This window comes from Carlito syrichta, unplaced genomic scaffold (genome assembly GCF_000164805.1).
Source record: "Carlito syrichta isolate Samal-C Ts95f unplaced genomic scaffold, Tarsius_syrichta-2.0.1 Scaffold304542, whole genome shotgun sequence".
Lineage (NCBI taxonomy): Eukaryota > Metazoa > Chordata > Mammalia > Primates > Tarsiidae > Carlito > Carlito syrichta.
Window position 1 is genome coordinate 583,774 of NW_007248638.1, and position 18,705 is coordinate 602,478.

General features: G+C 37.1%; 1 protein-coding gene across 1 annotated transcript in view; it reads right to left on the reverse strand.

Annotated features, from left to right (window-relative positions):
* The window catches only part of SPTLC3 (serine palmitoyltransferase long chain base subunit 3), a 143,512-nt gene that overhangs the window by 82,084 nt on the left and 42,723 nt on the right, over positions 1 to 18,705 (reverse strand). Inside the window, exons 3-4 of the mRNA XM_008060152.2 lie at positions 2,409 to 2,563; positions 1,162 to 1,310 (exon numbers count right to left, since the gene is read on the reverse strand). Of these exons, the coding sequence (XP_008058343.1) occupies positions 1,162 to 1,310; positions 2,409 to 2,563 (304 nt within the window). The remainder of the gene's footprint in view (positions 1 to 1,161; positions 1,311 to 2,408; positions 2,564 to 18,705) is intronic.

Below are 18,705 nucleotides of genomic sequence, written 5' to 3' on the forward strand. Positions count from 1 at the left end.
GCGGGCTCAGGCAATCCACTCACCTCAGCCTCCCAAAGGCTCGGGATTACAGGCTGAGCCACCGAGCCCAGCTAAGACTGGGAGTTAAGATGATTATTTAACCAGTTTGAGCACATCACATAGGTGTCATGATCCTCAATTTCCTCCTTCAGCAGATGGGACTAACACTACCTGTGCTGCTTACAGCATGGAATTTTTTTTTTGAAGAATAAATAAAGTGCTACATTAAAAAACCAACATGCCAGGAATTGCAAAGCACTCTATGAGAGCAAGCTTGCATTGCTCTTTTTTTTCTGTCATGGAGAGACGTGGAAGTTTCTTTCTTACAGATGTCACTTTTGGAATTAAAAAATAGCTAAAAGGGAAATAAGTAGGCAGTCTTCTCCACCTTGTCTATTCATTTATTATTCATTCATTTATTCAACATGGCATTCCACAAGACCAATCCTTTTCCTCATGAAACTTACATTTTAAGAGCAGAGATGGATTATATACAAAGATAAAAGCAAGTTCATTTTATCAGCAATGAGGAGCATTAAGAAAAGCAGGAGAAAGGGCAGAAAAGGACCAGTTGTAGGAAGCAAAATAGTTTTTGTTATTTTCAATGATAGGAGCAGGAAATATTCATTTTCAAAAATCTATTCTTGAGAATTAAAAAATATAATTAATAAACTGGTAATGGCATAACTCTTACAATTTCCCTAAATATTCCTTTTTTCTTTTGGCATTTTATAATAGTTTCTTTCTTTCTTTTTTCTTTTTTTTTTTTTTGAGTTGATGTCTCACTCAGTCGCCCAGACTGGAGTGCAGTGGCACGCTCCCGGCCACTGTAGCCTCAACCTGCTGGGCTCCGGCGATCCTTCCATCTCAGCCTTCCAAGTAACTGGAACTACAGGTGCGCACTACCACCCCTGGCTAATTTTTTTGATTTATTGTAGAGATGAGGGTTTGCCAAGTTGCCCAGGCGGGTCTCGAACCCTCGGGCTCAGGTAATTCACTCACCTCGGCCTCCCAAAGTGTGGGATTACAGGTTGAGTCACCGAGCCCGGCCTGTAATAGTTTCATAAGACACACAGGCTAGATACAATCTAGGTTTGAGATGTAGCCACAAGGAATCTGAGCTCTAATGGGGCAAAATTTCAAAATAGCGAATGTACATACCCATTTCATGTCTGGTGCTGGCCACGCCCGGGCCATATTTCTCTAAAACATCCTTAACTGTCATCAAATACTCATTATCCTTAGCTGCGAGGCCAAGGAAATTATAGGAGCCCATGTTGATGACATCTTTGATGATTCTTCCGGTAAACCTGCAGGGAGACATGTTAGTGAGTACAGTGGGCTATCTTAATATCATCCTGAGAGACCTTGGTTTTGGCCCAAATCATATATTTTCTTCTTTCTTATTAACTTGTACCATTGCCATAATAATAATAAAAATAAATAAAATTCTGCCATTCGAAGCAACTTGAATGGAACTGGAGGCTATTATATTAAGTGAAATAAATCAGGAACAGAAAGACAAATATCACATGTTCTCACTCATATGTGGGAGCTAAAAAATTGGATCTCATGAAAACAGAGGGTAAATTGGTGGTTATCAGAGGCCAAGAAGGGGAAGGGGAGGGGGAGATAAAGAAAAGTTGATTAATGGGTACAAATATATGTTTTGATTGAAGGAATAAGACCCGGTGTTAGATCAGTAGGGTGACTATAGTTTATAATAACATACTGTATATTTCAAAATAACTAGAAGAGAAGAATCTGAATGATTCTAGCATAAAGAAAAGACAAATATCTAACGTGATAGATATACCAAGTACACTGATTTGATTTTTTAAAATTATATGAATGTATTAAATTATCCCATGTACCTTGAAACAACCTTTTCCATTATGCATTAAAAAAAGCTACTACAAAAAAAAATGATTTGCCTTTGGAGGAAGGTAACTCCGTAATGAAGTTAGGCAGAACATTGGAGAAAGGTATCCTGAGTCATGGAGTGTTACTTAGCCCTGATTTTCCTTGGGTGCTTACTTCTATGACAACTATGCTTTAGTTTAGTAAGAACTTTCTAAAGAAATAAGAACCATGACCATCACTGTCTCCTTTGGCAAGAAGTAGAAAAATACAATTTGCTGAAAAGAGGTCTTCATGGCTAGCTCTGTGTGTTCTGTACCTTCTGACACAGGTCTCAAGTTAATTAATATATAATCAAGCCATCTTGGCAACTTAATTACTGTGACTTCCTCCAGTGGCATCATGAAGACTTGCACAAGGCTGAATGATGCAAGACCAGTCACTTCCATGCCTTGCTTTTTTTCCCCCTAGATCTGTAATTTGGTGCCACAATTTCCAGGAAAAGGATTCACCCCTCCCAACAAACTCCTCCATTTAGGCTGCCTCACCTAAATGTCCAGTTGTAGTCATCTGATACCCTCTCCATCATATCAAACCGAGGTCCTGGGGCACTGCAGATGGGTCGGTTCCAGTTATCTCTGATTCTCATGTAAAGGTTTCGCTTATAAAAATTCTCAAAGTCTTGATACAGCGGCACAAAATCCTGTTATAAGAGAGATAACAGGTTAGCTTTGGTTCCTTCCTTTTTAGATTTCATTTGAGATTGAATGCTGGGAAGGCCATGCAAATAGCCCATCTGCAGCTATTTTATGAGCAAGGGTCCATAGGTAAGGGAACAGATGGGGCCCACAAATAAATCTATGAGGCCTTCATCTCCAAAGAACATGCCTCTAGTGGTGAAAGCAAAACATGTGATAAATAAGGGTAACAAAGATGACAGTGAAATACAAGTCCCAGAACAAGAAGTAGAGACAACAAATCCCTTCAGTTTTCTTAAGAGTAACAACAAGAGTGTATGTCCAAAGCAATTTAGTTGGGGAAAAAATGGTTAATTCAGAAGTGTGATAAACTTGCATTGTTGGACCTACTGGCAAAACTGCTATATTCACATGGTCAATGCCCGGGAAACTTGTCTGATGAGTTTGTGGAGACCCCCGACCTCTCTTACAGCTGAGGTAACAGCCCTGATTTGCTGTAGAAAATGTAATCCATGACTAAAGGGATCTGTAGTTCAGCTGAGGCTCAAAGCAAGACATGTCTCATTTTGTCATTGAACCTGTAATAGTTAATACAAGGCAGAAAATGCAAAAGCTGTAACTATGGTCTAAACTGAGTATTGGGGACATTCATAGGATTAGAGCAGGAGGGAGAGTCACATCTTGCTGGTAGAATCATGGAAGCTTTGGAAGGAGGGACCTTGGAGATGGGCACCAACGCAGAATGAGACCATCATGGGCAGGGATGTTGGGGGAGGCTTCTTAGGGTGAACGGATCTTTATGCTGGAAATATGGAGTGCATCTGAGAAGAATAAGTAAGAATGAAACAAAAGGGTTATGCTTTCACTCTTTGTTCAGGATCTGTAATGGCTCCCACCTCACTCCTGATTTGAGGTCTTGGTTCATTGACCTCTGGTTACCTCTCTGAGCTCATCCCTCAACAATTCCCTGTGGTATGAGTGAGGTTTCAGTGCCAGCTGGCCACAGACAGCCAGAGCCTCAAGTATCTGCATGGGAACTCATACTTTGTTCTGCAAGTAATGGGGAGCCCTTGAATAATTGGAAGGAGCATTCTCATTTTCCCTTACTTCCTCTCTGAGCTTTTTATTCTCCTTTCCCTTGTTAAACGGAGATGATTTTCTGAGGGAAACAAGGAGAACCATGGGGAAAGCCTTTGTAGTGATTTTTTTTTTTATGCCACTAGTTTGCCCACTCACTCCCTAAGCTGGTTCATTCCAGAGGAGAATACAGAGAATATGCAGATTTTGATGGTTGGGTGGCTGCATTCAAGCCACAGGTCTTCTTCATTCTGCTACTTCACTCTGTGGTCTTCAGTGATAATGGCATTATTTCTTGGGAGGAAATTATGAGTCTCTGTAGGAAAGAAATTTCATAAGCACATACTGGGGACTCTATTGCATGGGAATTTGGAGTATAGTTGGGCAACTCTACTGGTTATATTTGAAAAATCTCATGCATTTTTTTCCTAAATAATTATGATATAGGTTTGTTATGATTTAAAGCTACAAGTTTAGGATAATCAATTATGCCCTTCCATGATCTCACAGGGAAAAAACATATTTTAGAAGCAATGAGACTGTGTAATTCCAGAAAACTCATTTCCAAACTATTACTTCTTTGATTCAAGACATTTTTTCAAAACATTTGCTTCTTTATGAATTATTCTAAATACCACGTATTTTTTGTGTCTCTCCATGTATCAATGTTAAAGCTTTATTTGAAAGATAATATATAAACAACTTATCAAGATAAAAGAGAGAAATAGATCTGTGAATATTTCTGGACTCTGAGTGAAATTATTGGTTTAGTTTGTTGAGGAATTATACCCCAAATAACATAATAGTTGGCTTTGAAGAGATGAAAAGAAGATCCAGAACATGCTGTCTACAAAATTAAAACAAAATTAATTTTGGATTTGACATCATAAGATGCACAAGGTACCAAGGACAGAAAGTACACAAAGATCATAGATCTTAAATATGAATTGGCACATAAACTCAGACTAGAAAAATGCGTGACTGGAACTCTGCTCAGTCTCTGGCCTTACCTACTTTCTTTCTTTCTTTTTTTTTTTTAAACACAATGCTTTTATATTTTATTCACTGGAATATGAAGAACCAAACAGAATTTAGAATTCTGATAAAAAATCCCAGATAACTGCTTAATTAAATATAAAAAATATTGTTTTACAAAGACCTTGAACCTGCCTTGATATCTGGAACATGTAAAATTTTATCAGCAACAGTTTTGTCCAACCCCTTCGGCAGAAATCCCAGCTTACACAGAAATGTCACATCGCCATTCCTTACACATGTATGACTTGAATCACACCCCAGTATATAAAGACAAAAAATAAATGTATAATAAAAAGATTGGATAGATCAGAAGAGGCTTTTTGGTCTTGAATTCTTCACCCACTAGCCATGAAGTAGCACTGTAGGCAGCCCAAAACACGTCAAACAGTTTTATAAGTGTAGACACCATTTCAAAGGATCCAACCACCAAAAGTATAGGGGCTATTACAATGAGAGGAAGTAATGAATATCCTATGACTCCAAGAACTTGGCTGTATGCAACTTCTCCACCAAGAACTCTGGCCAGTAAGAAAATTGTTAGTGAACCAAATATCCTACTTTCTTAGTCAGTGATTTCAGAGTGATCGCAGGCTTACTTCTGAAACACCAGTGGTGACCAAAAACCTGACCCACTATACGAAAAGTTAAGACCGATAGATTGTCAAACTATAGTAGAAGTGTCCACTAATCATAAGAAACTTGGTGTTGACTTGAGAAACAATCTATGGCTTCCCCATTTTGTGTTTCATAAAGATGCATTGTCAGTCACCTAAGAAAAAGGTGAAAAAAATATTTTACCCTGCTTACCTTTCTTACACAGAGAATTTGTACCTATGTGGAAATGGGCAGTTAGCTTTTACTGAGATAAAATATTTTGAGAGCAAGATACAGGGATTCTAACCTATTTTGAGAAGTCATGGAAGACTTCCTGCTAGAGAAGCTTGCCTGAGAATAGAGGACATTGACCTTTGGGAGGTGTTGACATTCAATAGAAATTTATAAATTAGGTACTTGAAAGGAAGACCTATTTTATTAACTACCCAGAGTTATTTCTTGGTTTATGACATCAGTATTAACCCAGATCAGCAGCCTATATTTTTCTGAGAGGGACAATTGAGCTTAGAAACCTACTTAGAGTTAAAGATCTGATCTTGGAATGAACTGACTTGCTTTTAGGCACGGTTCTCTTCTCTCCATCTCAGAGGCTTCCTGCCTCTGCATGGGTGTACTTGCACTCCACCCCATTCCTTTGAGCAGCAGTGAGCTTTCTTTAGGAGCAGTCAACACCTTCCCAAGGTCAATGTCCTCTAATCTCAGGCAAACTTCCCATAGCATTTTGACTACACTAGAAAATGAGGCTAGACTTGATATTTCAAAAACAGAAGCATTGCAATGCAACCTGTCATTATTTATCTGTAGATTTAATTTGTCATTTGGCTTACTCACTCTTTATTTTTCTTTCTGACACAAATGGCTAATGGGACAGAGAATACCAGGCCATAAGGACACAATTATTTTGGGGATAGGCTGTAGGAAGAGGTGAGTTAAACTTGGACCTAAAAAAAGCCACAAACATGGCTTTGTTTCTTCTGCAGTGTGGTGATCTTTCTTTTCACATCTTTAATTTTGTGTGGAAATTTATAATTTTCCAAATGTTATATTTCTATTCAATTTTGTATAGATAAGTTGATGGAAAGTCTGAAAACCTGACTGGAAAAATTAGGAATTGTGTCCAGTTCTAAAATCAATGTTCTTTTCAAAAAAACATGTCTGGGGGATTAGTTTATAAGGAAGTGAAAAGAACACATCAATAGCCCATTGCAAAAACTATCACCAAATTTGGGAGCATATCCTTTCTTATTTAACTACATGCCCACCTAGTAACAAATAGAATCATAGCTTTGTAGAAAAGATCATTATCAAACACCAGTTATTCATTTGTGTCTACATTGACACTTCTGTCTTCACCTAATATTTCCTTTTGTATAATTATTTCCTTTTGTGAAATGGCTATTTCTCTTATTAGGGCAAAGCTCAGAATAATAAAAAATGTGTTTGTATTTCCTTTTTTGTTGGGAAAGTTAGCTCTATTTAAAACAGTTCTTTGAAGTGTGAGAAACCTGAAGTAAAAATAGCTAAATTTAATTTTTATTTTCAAGGAATTAGATAGGGATTCAATAAAGATGGCAGACTTGGAATTTGTATTCATTCTAACACTCTTCTAAAAGTCCCATAAAATAGCAACAATAGATACTTAAATTATAAATGTCTAGAAAGACAATCAAGAGTATCATCAGTGAATCAGAAATGTAGAAGAATTGCAAAGACAAAACACAAATAAGATCCAATAAATGGAGAAATAAAACCATAGGAAACCATGGCTACAAATATTTGCAGAGAATACTGGTATGGATATAAGCTAACACAGGGCAGCAGTGTGACTAACTGGGAAGTTAGGTCCCTCCATCATCCTCCAATTGGGCTAAGAAGTAATATCGTCCACAGAACAAAGCTTTGTGGTGGGCATCAAGAAGTGGAACAAAAAGCAATGCCTCAATGTAGAGCTTACATAGCAAAAAAAAACAAGCTCCTTATCCTGGCAACTCATCCTATTCCACTTGTATGGTTACTAAGGATAGGTGAACATGAAAAACACACACACACACACACACACACACACACACACACACACATACACACGAAAGTGACATCTTTCTAGAAACATAATGGAACAATATACTCCCCTTAGAGGGATAAACAGTTCAAGAATATAATGGCCATAGCTCAAAAGTGAGTTAATAAGCCAAAATAATAAATTAATTTTTTTTAAGAACACAGTGAAAGAAAACAAAGAGAAAAAATATGAAAAAAAAAGTCAAGAGATGTGTAGGACAGATTCAGAAGATCGAATATCTCTGTAATAGATATGGCAAAATTGAAAGGAGATTAAGGAGGAAAGAAAGAAAAGGAGGAGGAAAACAAGGCAAAGTAGAAAAAGGAGGAGCAGGAAATTTCTAGAAATCAAGAAAGGTTCAATTCCCAGGATGTAAAGTGTCCATCCTGGGCACAATGATCGGCACAAAGAAGAAAAGTTCCACACCAAGATATATTCTATGTCAGTTTCAGAACGTCAAGCTAAAGAAAAAATTCTAACTGTGTTCAAACAGGAGATACAGACAGTTTATATAAAAGAGAATAAGAATTAGATTGCTCAAAATCTTCCTTGGGTGACAATGGTGAAAAAGATTATTAGGACAAAATATTTTAAACTTAAAGTCCTGTACTTTGCCTTGTCGATAACCAAATGATAGAACAAAATAAACAGTTATCATTATATATATATGTAAGGAGTCATGAGTTTAATATCCACAGATCTTTTCTATAATAATTGAGAATATATTACATGATTTCAAAATATACTACAAAATCTATGGTAATCAGAACTGCATAGTATTGGCATAAAAGCAGACACATGGGCCAATGGAGTAGAATATAGATCCCAGAATTAAACCCATACATTTATGGTAAATTGATCTTTGACAAAGAAGCCAAGAACACACATTGGGGAAAGGATAGTCTCTTCAATAAATGGTGTTTGGGAAAACTGGATATACATATGCAGAAGAATGACTGAAATCTATTCCCAAAGAGGAAAAAAAAAACTGACAACAAAATTAATAACAATAACATAAAAAGTTTGATCTATATAGCTTAAAATTTTATATATGGCTAAATATAATACAGAAAAAATTTAGTGGAAAAATATTTAAGAGGTATTTAATGGACAAATTATTGATATAATAGGGTTCCTCCAAATTAGTAAGATAAATGTTTAATAAAATTATGCATAAAGACTATGAATTGGTAATTCAAGAAGAATTTAAGTACAAAAGGTTAAAAATAATATGAAATGAGGCTCAGTCCTACTATTAACCAGGAAAATGCAAACTAAGACAAGAATAAATAATGTTTGCCATCAGATTGGTAAAAATTTTTAAAGTGCTGATAATATCAACCTACCAAGTGTTGATGAGGAATCATGCACTTTCACATACCGTTCACTGGAGTCTGTGTAGACAAGCATTTTTGAAAAACGATTTGGCAGTATCTCTCAGATGTTAAAGTGTACATTCTTGGACCCCCAAAGACATCTCTAGGAATTATTCTAGAATAAATGCATATGCTGCTCACTGATGAACAGTTTACATAAAAAATGGAAATATAAATACATAATAGACTCATATTATGGAATATCATGAAGGTATTAAAAGTAACGAGTCAGTCCTACTGTACTGGCATGTCAAGATATCCAGACATAGAGTTAGGTTAAAAAAAAAAAGTAAAACAATTAAGTTACACAACAAGACATATAATATAATCCCATAAAGGTCAGAGTAAGTTCAAATGAATTTTTTAAAATGGAAACAAGTCCTTATTAAGTAACTTTTAATATCAGAAAAATGAAACTCTTATAATTCTCTTTACTGCAAATATATAATATCAGTCCTTTGACCATCTTAAGTTAAAGGTCTTTTATCATAAAATATATGGTTTTAAACTTTACTCAAATTGAATTTATGATCCCTATGACTTTCCTACATATACATAACAAAAGAGTGTAGTAAAATTAGCAAATACTAAACTATATTGATTAGCAAATACTAAACTGTATTGATAATTTATCATTCTTAGTTTGTGGTTTTTAGAAACAATACCTGCACCTAATACATGTTGATTCCTTGGCTTATCAGTTGCAGAGTACAATGCAATAAAATAAAAAATACATACTGGGTGAACATTTCATATCTACCAGGTGGCAGTTAGAGATTAGGTTTCAATACTGACATTTAACTACCCTACAAGCAATTAGCACTACATCATAATACGTCATCAAGGCAAATTTTTTTATACTGAAAAAAATCAAAATTAAAACCGTTATTTGTAAACTTTTATATGAAATGTAACTCTCTTCAAGTAAAAATAAAAAATAAAACTTGTCTATTTGCTATTGAATACACACAGGATTTCCATTTTCATTATATTGAGAAAAAGGCTCATGTTGGGAAAATAACTCTTCAAAAAAGAATTAGTAGAAAAACCCAAATGAATGGTAAATGTAGTTAAGTGCATGAAAGGGACAGAAAAGATGCAAAAGGTTTGTTTTTGTGTATTTTTCCATAATAAAAAAGGAAAAACATGAGTTTAAGAAGGGTTTTTTTTTAAAAAAAATTTTTATTTATTTATAGTTTAAGAAAGAGTTTACAAGAAAGAAAAGGCATGTTCAAGCAAAGTGTGGGTGCCTTCTGAGAAAGGGCATATGCTTGCCTTTGAAAAGAAACTTTATATACTTTTATAATGATGATTAAGCAAACCATGAGCTAAGAGCAGAGGGCTGCAGGTATCTGGTTACAAGTTTGATAAAAATTAAATTTGAAAAAGACAACCTTTTGGTTATGAGTAAACGTTTTATTCAGCTATGCCTATAGGAAGAAAATATTCTAGTCAAAAACAACTATTAAAATGCCACCTTGCTTTTAAGTTATTTCTCACATAGACCTATAAATTGGCATACTGGTATTTGAAGTCCGTAAACAATCAAATATGTAAACTTTTAAAAGAAACACAGTGTCATATGCACTTATTAGGCATACCCTTGAGGAGAACAGAAAGATTGTCTTCTGTAAAGTTTCCAGGGTAGTATTTACTACCTTGGAAATACACCAGATCCTGGTCTTCAGTCTTACAGGCTCTGAAAACTGTTCTGATTTACATTCCTAGGGTGAAACCATCTCTTGGGAGCAGATTCACTTTTGCCAAACCCATAAAATCAGTATGCCAAAAAATGCTTTTAATTAGAGATTTTCATAATTCTCCATTTCACAGCTTGGCTTTGTACTAGTTAATATACATTGGCACAGCTCCACTCATCAAAATCAATCAACCCATCCAGTTATCACAGATACTCTCTTGTTGAGGGAAGCAGAGAATTCTATAATTGTAAACAAAATTCAAAAAATGATTTGACTAATATGCAGAGGACACATCAAAAGTGATATATATTTGTGTATGTGTGTGTATATGGTATTTCCAAATAAATATTGGTTTCTATGATTATTCACTATGGAAGGCTGTGATCTGATTCTACTGATGATCTTATATTTTGCAAAATATTTCTAGAGCTTTGATATCTTGGAGTTATCCTCCTAGCCTATGGCACATACTCCATCAGATACAACTTCACCTCTGTGAAAACCTTCACCTCTGTGAGAGTTGATTTGATTTTAAGCCAGAAGTTATTTAGAAACAAGCCTGGTGGGAGAGATGGGAGATTTCACTGATCAGTGATTGTGGCTGCATTTAAAAGTTTTGGTTTCTCGGCAATACTTGAGTCAAGGAGTGAGCCATGCAGATACCTGACAGGGAACTATTCAGACAAATGGAAATGCAAGTAGAAAATTCCTGCAGTGGTCATGTGCAGGAATGTTTGAAGCAGTATAAGAGTAAAGAGGAGTAGAGGGATAATATTAGAGGTATAAGAGAGATTGTGTTCTGTAGTAACTTGACCAGCCTTGGCTCTTGCTCTGAGGAAGATGGGAAGGCATCAAAGCCCACATATGTGATGTGACCTGACTTAGGAGATAAAATCATCACATTAGTTGTTGACTGAGAAGAGACTGTTGGGTTTAAGGGTGGCAGCAGGGTATATCCAGTTAAGAGAAGATGGTGGTTTGGATAAAGTTGGTTGCAGCAGGGGTGATAAGTAGTAGTCTGATAACAAATACATTCTATTTTGAATGTAGAACCAACAGTATTTGCCAACAGATCTGACTTTGGGTGTAAGAGAAAGAGCTAAGTCAAGAATGACTCAGAGGTTTGGTCTAGAGCATCTGGAGTGGTGGATTGCCATTTCCTGATTGAGAGATTGTGAAAGACTCAGGTCTGAAGCGGAAGCTCAAGTACATAGGTTTGGATATGTCAAGACTGAGTGATTGCTGATGAACAGGTTCTAGTGCACACAGGTGGAAGTCTTGGCCTCGATGGGAGGCCAGGCCCCTCCTCCATGGTAAAGAGGTAAAAGGTAGAAGTGTGTGAGCACAGGTGCAGGTGATGGAGGGAGCAGGTTGAGGGTCTGACTTTTTTCTCTTTCCTCAATGAAATAGGAAGTATGAGACAAAGTAGCTAACATAAGAAGCCAAGTTTGCTCATTTCTGCTTGGCAGCATAATTTCACAAAGCTCCTGACTCTGTGATGATGTACAGCTCTCTGGAAACATGCTTTGTAGACAAAATAGGATAGAACACATCGCTTGCATGAGTCATTATATTCCATGAGATAATTGACCCTAATTCTTGCCTTTTCTTTTTCTCTTTCTTTCTTTCTCTCTCTTTCTCTCTCTCTCTCTTTCTTTCTTTCTTTCTTTCGAGTTGGAGTCTCACTGTCGCCCAGGTTGGAGTGCAGTGGCACACTCATGGCCACCGCAGCCTCAACCTGCTGGACTTAGGCAATCCTTTCGCCTCAGTCTTCCAAGTAGCTGGAACTAAAGGCTACCACGCCTGGCTATAGTGTTTGCCTTTTCTTACACGTAAGGTAACATCTGAAGGAGTTAGTAAGTATGCTTCTGTAAACTACAAACAGATATACTCTTGCACCCAAACTTAGATGTGGTTTTGCATGTACTAAATCTTTACCACCTGTATATGAACTGTGAGCTGAAATATTGTGTTGGAGCAGTCTTATAGACCGTCTGTGAAGTGCTGCTTCCAGGCTGCAGGCCTCAGTCTATGGTCCTCAGTAAGACTTCTAAGTAAAACTAATTCTTCAAAAGTCTGATTTTTTTCTTGAGTCAACAGAAGAAAGATTATTAGCTAAATTTCAGTAGGGCCAAGAACTATTGGAGGTTTGAGGAGAAAGGAGAAAGTATAAAGTAGTTATCTAGAAGAGCCAGTGACTAAGTGTACTAAGGTAACATAGCATGATTGGTAGGCAGCACTGAGGGTCACACTGAGGTTAGCGACCCTGCATTTGGAGGGAGACCAGTCAACATGAGGGTGTGTATCACATAGAGGGCATATTAAAGCCCATAAAATTTAAGCTGGATAGAAGGAAAAGAAAACATGGGAGAAGGTAAAAGAATGAAAAGAGTTTAAAAATCAAGGGATGGCAGGCTCCAGAAATGGCGTGGGGTCAGAGCAATGTGGGAGGCAGTAACTAGAGGGAGAAAGCTGGTAGTGGCAAAGCCTGGGGCATAACACCTTGTTTGATATGCAGCCAACATTGGGAAGCATTGATCTGGTCTTATCAGCTGCTAATCTATAAAAGTTAATGTCCAATAGCTACTATAGTAAAGTATAGGTGTGTTGGTACTCTTTCCTGCAAATAACAGTAGGATAGCTGTGTATGTGAAAGGGATGAGTGCTGTCACCCTCTGAACTCAAGTGCTAGCTGAACTTCAAATTGAGAACCTCCAGAAAAGTAGTGCATCTCTACTTTTCTACTGTATCCACACCTGAGGATCATGATAAAATAAAGGTTCTGCTTCTGAAGTGCTAGGCTAGGTCTGAGAGGTCCAACAAGTTCTCAGGTGATGATGGTGAGAAGAATCAACATGTGATCCCTGGACCAGCATCATTGGCTTTACCTGGCAGCTTGTTTATAGCTTCACAATCATGGCCCTACCCAAAGCTATGGAAGAATAATCTGTATTGTAACATGATCCCTAGATAATGTGTGCACAGTAAAGTTTGGTAAGCACTGCTTTAAAATATTTGTTCATAGATTTATACACAAATGAGAATAACCCAGGGAGCTTGTATAATTTTTTTGATTATATCGAAATCATGGGTAAAGCCTAGGTATTCATATCTTTTAAAGGTTCTCAGTGATTCCAATGGGTAGCCGAGCCTGTAAAACTCTGGTCTAATATTTCTATCCCAGAAGCAGCTGGCTAACTCATTACGTTCCTCAGGATCCTCCAATGAAACGCTCTGAGTTTTGGATCCAAACAGGAAGATCAGTGCCTAGGCTGTCTGCTTTGGACAAGACTGTATCTCACACCCAGTGACCTTAATGGACCTTCAACTTACTCAGAAGAAAGTTCCTTTGGGTGAATCCTGCTATGTATGTGTTGGATATAAAAGGAAAAGTTTTAATTTATGCAAATATCTAGGTATTTGTCTTGAAACTTTATACAGTTACAACTTGCTGAACCCTCTTTGTTTCAGGCAGGAGTGAAAATCTTGGACTGGGACAGAAACACCTGGGATTTACTTGCAGAAGTTCTGGGGACTATCTGGATATAATGTGAACACAGAATGGCAATTGGAATACTTTATACCAAGCTGGTGCCGTGTTATATTGGGATTTGCAGAACCTGTAATATTGAGGGCAGAGGTACTTGGGACATAGGAACTTGAAGAATGGGCTAGGCTGGAAGTTTTAAAAGTCTCTGATGATGCTTGGCATTAACTGATTATATTTACTGACATTCTTTTCTGGATTTTGCAAAGTTGGGCTATTATTTCATTGAGAAAATAATTTATCCAGGAGTCTTTGAGAAATTGTGGTTCACATGTTCTCACTTGTAAGTGGGACCTGAATGTTTATCACAATAGCACAAGAGAGGAATCGGCAGTCACAGGACATTGCCAGGGGAGGTGGGAGTGCATGTAACAACGCAAAAGGTACCTGGTCCTAAACCAGGGGAAGTGAGGAACGGTTGGAGGCCAAACTTCACCAGCACGTAGATGACTTATGTATTTAATCCTGACTTGTACCCCATATCTTTATAATAAAATAAAGTTAAAAAAGAAAGAAATTGTGGTTCAACTCTAAAGTTTTCCCTGATTAAAGAAAAGATACTTGGGGCCCTAAAGTGAAGAGTTAAATGGAGAATTTAAGGAAGATATTTAAAGTTTGTGTCTGTCTGTATTGTCCTTTTTGTTATTAAGATCTACTGATAGCAGAATCTATATGAGCTACCAGGTGTCCTAGGCCTGTAATTTGTGTGTGTGTGTTCTTTGGAGGGAGGTTTGATTTTTTTCTATTTTTTTACATATCAATACTCAGGTGATACAGATAAAGGGAATTATGTTTTGGAGTTAATTTTAGAGTATTTGAGCTAAATGTTAATATAAAAGCAAATAGAGATGATGCTAAATGTTAAAAAAAAGCAAATAGAGATGATAAATTTTGGGCAACACTTTAATTTGAATGCATGGCTTGGTATGAGAGAAGTCGTCACAGTAAAAGAGAAAATTGGATTAATAAATTCTTATATTTGATTAGATAAAGAAAGAAGGAGTAAAATAGTAAAACTGGAAATAAGATTTATTTGTGACCTTTTAAAAAAAACCACAGTTGTTCTTCTTCGCCACCACCTCATGAATACAATCTCTTTTCCTTTTGTCCCTTTGTTCATGGCTAGTTTGTTTCGTGGGACAAAGTGTTCTGACCTCCCAGTGACCAGTTTTTAGAATAGAAAAATGCTTGTTTCTGCTAAAAGAACCAGAGGTCATTAGAAAGTGGCATATTCCATGTTTTAAGCAAGAAACTTCAAGCTATTTGTCAGATAGCTTATTAACACAAAGCAAACATACTGTCAGAAGTACGGATCTGGGGGTGGTATTAAAAAGTTAAAGTATTAGTCTGTAGATAGGATTATGAATGACCAAGTACCCTTATTAAGAATACAGTGACTGCAATTAATTAGAACCTGTTAATCTGAGAGGCTCTAAATCTCTAAAGGGACTCAAATGGAACAAATAAATGGCATGCCATATGAAAGGCATATCTACCATGGGAGTGTATTGACTGATGCTCTCTACCTCACAGATATCAGACAGAATGAAAACCATTTATTTTGTAAAGAAATCTAGATTATTGATTAATGCAATGCCTTCTTTTTATGGAATGGTTCAGACTGTTCTTTTAGCAGTAGGAGCAGGTGTTAAGTACTGGTTGCTGTGCACAGTCTATAGTTCACCATTCAGGATTGAAACACCCATTTTCCTAGTTGTTGGGAGCATTGAAGGTTTACAACTCTATAAGGATTACCTGGTTCTGAAGGGTTCTTCCTTAACCAACATCCCTGGTGGCAGCCTCTATCAGTACCAGAGTCGAAAGGTCCAGCTCCCCTTTCCTCAGTTCAGAATGACTCTGAAGGGCCCTTTCCTCTTCAGAGCTCGCTGTGGGATCAGTTGAGGCTTTGCTGGTACTGCATCACCTCAATTTACTTCCTTCCCTCTCCCCTCCCTGACTCCTCCACCTTCTGCCCCATGTTGCCTCCTTCACTACCTCACAGGTATTGATCCCATGAGCATACCCCCAAACCTTTCTGCATTCAAACCATCTCAGAGTAGGCTTTCTGGAAAACAACTTTTTACGGCTATTTTTTTTTCAGGTTGAAATAAGAAATAGCTTTAGAAAAACCAAGAAGATAAGACCTGCTGAGTTAATAGAACAAACATATTGAAACTCAGGTTATAAAATAGATTGCAGATTTGAAGCTTAAGCCTGCGAAGAACCGCCACACCTGAGAAATTTACATTTGTTTCATTCTTTGTCCCAACACTCTGCAATGTGCTGATTTATTATGCACTAGTTACTTTGTATCTGGTTGAGCAGGCAAGTGGGTGACACGAGCCTCTAGAACAGTCTGGTGGTATGGGGGAGGGGCCACTGTGAGAATAGTCAAAGAGTTCTCCCTGACTCACTTCAATTTCCCAGTTTCATTGTCAGCTCTACTAGGCCAGGGGAAACCTGCATCTCTGGAAGCATGCTGGATTGTCTCCTGCTTGATTTAACTGTTTCTATATCCTTTACCATTCAAGAACCTTTCTGTCCTCAAAACTGTGTCTGTGGTCATCTTTTTGCCAATATAGGATCATTAGGATCATTCCATTGTGATGGATATGACATTGCTATCCAATCATCTGCCCAAACTAGAAATTTAAAAATACCCTTTTTTCTTCTATTGTATTTTCTATACAGTCAACCACCAGGACTTCTTCAAACCTCCCAAATATCACTATAATTACTTCCTCTTTCATCACATATATTTCTTCCCTAGTTCAAGCACAAGCAATCTCTTTCCTAAATACTGTAAACTTTCTTTATTGTCACTTTATTGCATCTAGTCTTGAATTGGGATTCCAACTCTGACATCTATTAAATTATCCGATCTTCTTTTTTTCTCTTCTCACTCTTTTTCTTTTTTCTTTACGGACTTTCCCTGGAATAGCTGGTCTACTTTTCTGGCTTTGATTCATATTGATATGCTAAAGATTGACTGAAGATACCATACTTGAGACTTTTCTCCAGAGGTCCAGACCTCTAAGTTTAGCTGCCAATTCTTTAAACTCAACTTGTCAAAAAATGAATTGACCACTTTTCCCTTCTAACTGGGTCTTTCTCCTCTATCTCAATGAATAACATGACTTTCTGCTATGCAGCTTCTCAAGTCATAATCCTGGGTGTGGTCTTTAATTGTCCATCTCCCTAATTCCTCAAGTCAATCATCTCTAATTCCACCTCCTAAACATCTCTTGGCCTTATTTCTTTTCGCCATCCCTATTTTGTCACTGCTCTGGTTCCTGTCCAGCTATCTTACCTAGTTTTTTCTGTTCTTTTTTTTTTAACTTGCATATCTGCATCAGTCTTTTAATTTGCTTTTTGATCTGTGTGTTGTCTTTCTGCAACTCATTTCTCATAGGGTAGAGAGAATAATCTTTCTAATCTACAAATCTGCATTCCTTTGCCTGAAGTCCTTCAATGCTTTCCCATTGTTCTTACAAGTGTCTAGGCTTATGAAAGCCCGTTACAGTTTGGCTCCTGCTTGCCTCTGAAATAGTCTTTCTCCCCACATACTCCCACTCTCATTCATGGCACTCTGGTGATTGGGATTCCTTGGTCCTTGAATGCACAATGCTTTCTCTCACCTCTGAACCATCTTGCACCATGTTACCTCTTCCTGAAGATTTCTTCCCCCATCTTTACTCACCCTTTGTCTTACTGTTTACTCTGTGGTTTTCAGATCTCAATTTAACTTTTACTCCCAGAGGCTTTCATTAAACACTAAATTCAGGTTAGACATTTCTTTTTGATCCCATAGTGTCCTCTACTTACTTCTATGGTGCCTCTTATCAAATGCTATTGCATTTTAATGGCTAACTCTCTGAGGGCAGGAACTGCATATGCCTTGGTTATTCTTACATTCCCAGGTCATAGCGCAATGTCTGGTTTAAAATATATGCCCCCAAAGAATCTAACTTGACTAATGAATTAACACATGCCTTGGCACAAGCAGTGCCTTCTTTTGAGAATGTTCTTCTTTGCCCCCTTGCTTACTTGGCAAACTCTTGCTTACTATTCAAACCTCGGCATCATGATTTCTGACTCCCGGAGCCCTGTGTCCCATATCACCCACACCACCCTCCTCCCCATCATCATTGTTTAGTATATGATTTGTTTGTGAATCTGTTTGCGTACCAGACTTCAACATCTCTAATGGCAGGACAATTGAATATGAATATTAGCACCCATTATCCGGTATAGGGCATATTCTCAAATACTTAGGTTAAAAGTTGGAGGGATTATAATCATGAAGCTAGTTCTGATTTTTTTTTTTTCTCTGAAGGTGATGCACTTGACTTAAGGAAATTCCAAAACTAGTGTTCCACGTGATTTGTTTATGAGGGCATCATCTGTAACAAGTATTTAGCTTATTGCTAAGTTATAGGATTTGAGATTTGCTCATTACATTGAAGTTTGTGTCTCACTTATGCTTTTTGCTTAGATGTGTTTAGTCCTCCATCACATGGAATAATTCATGCTCACATTCATAATATTCCAAAAAATATAGATTCATGACATCATAACCTTTTGGTACTGTTTGGAAAATATGTTAACAAAATGCAGGATCTTTGGAGATTTCTGAATATTTTTCAAGTTTCCTTTAGTTCTATGCATAAAAGAGATGATGTAGATATTTACAGGTTAACTATCAATGGTACTTAAGTCAGTGATTCTAGACCAG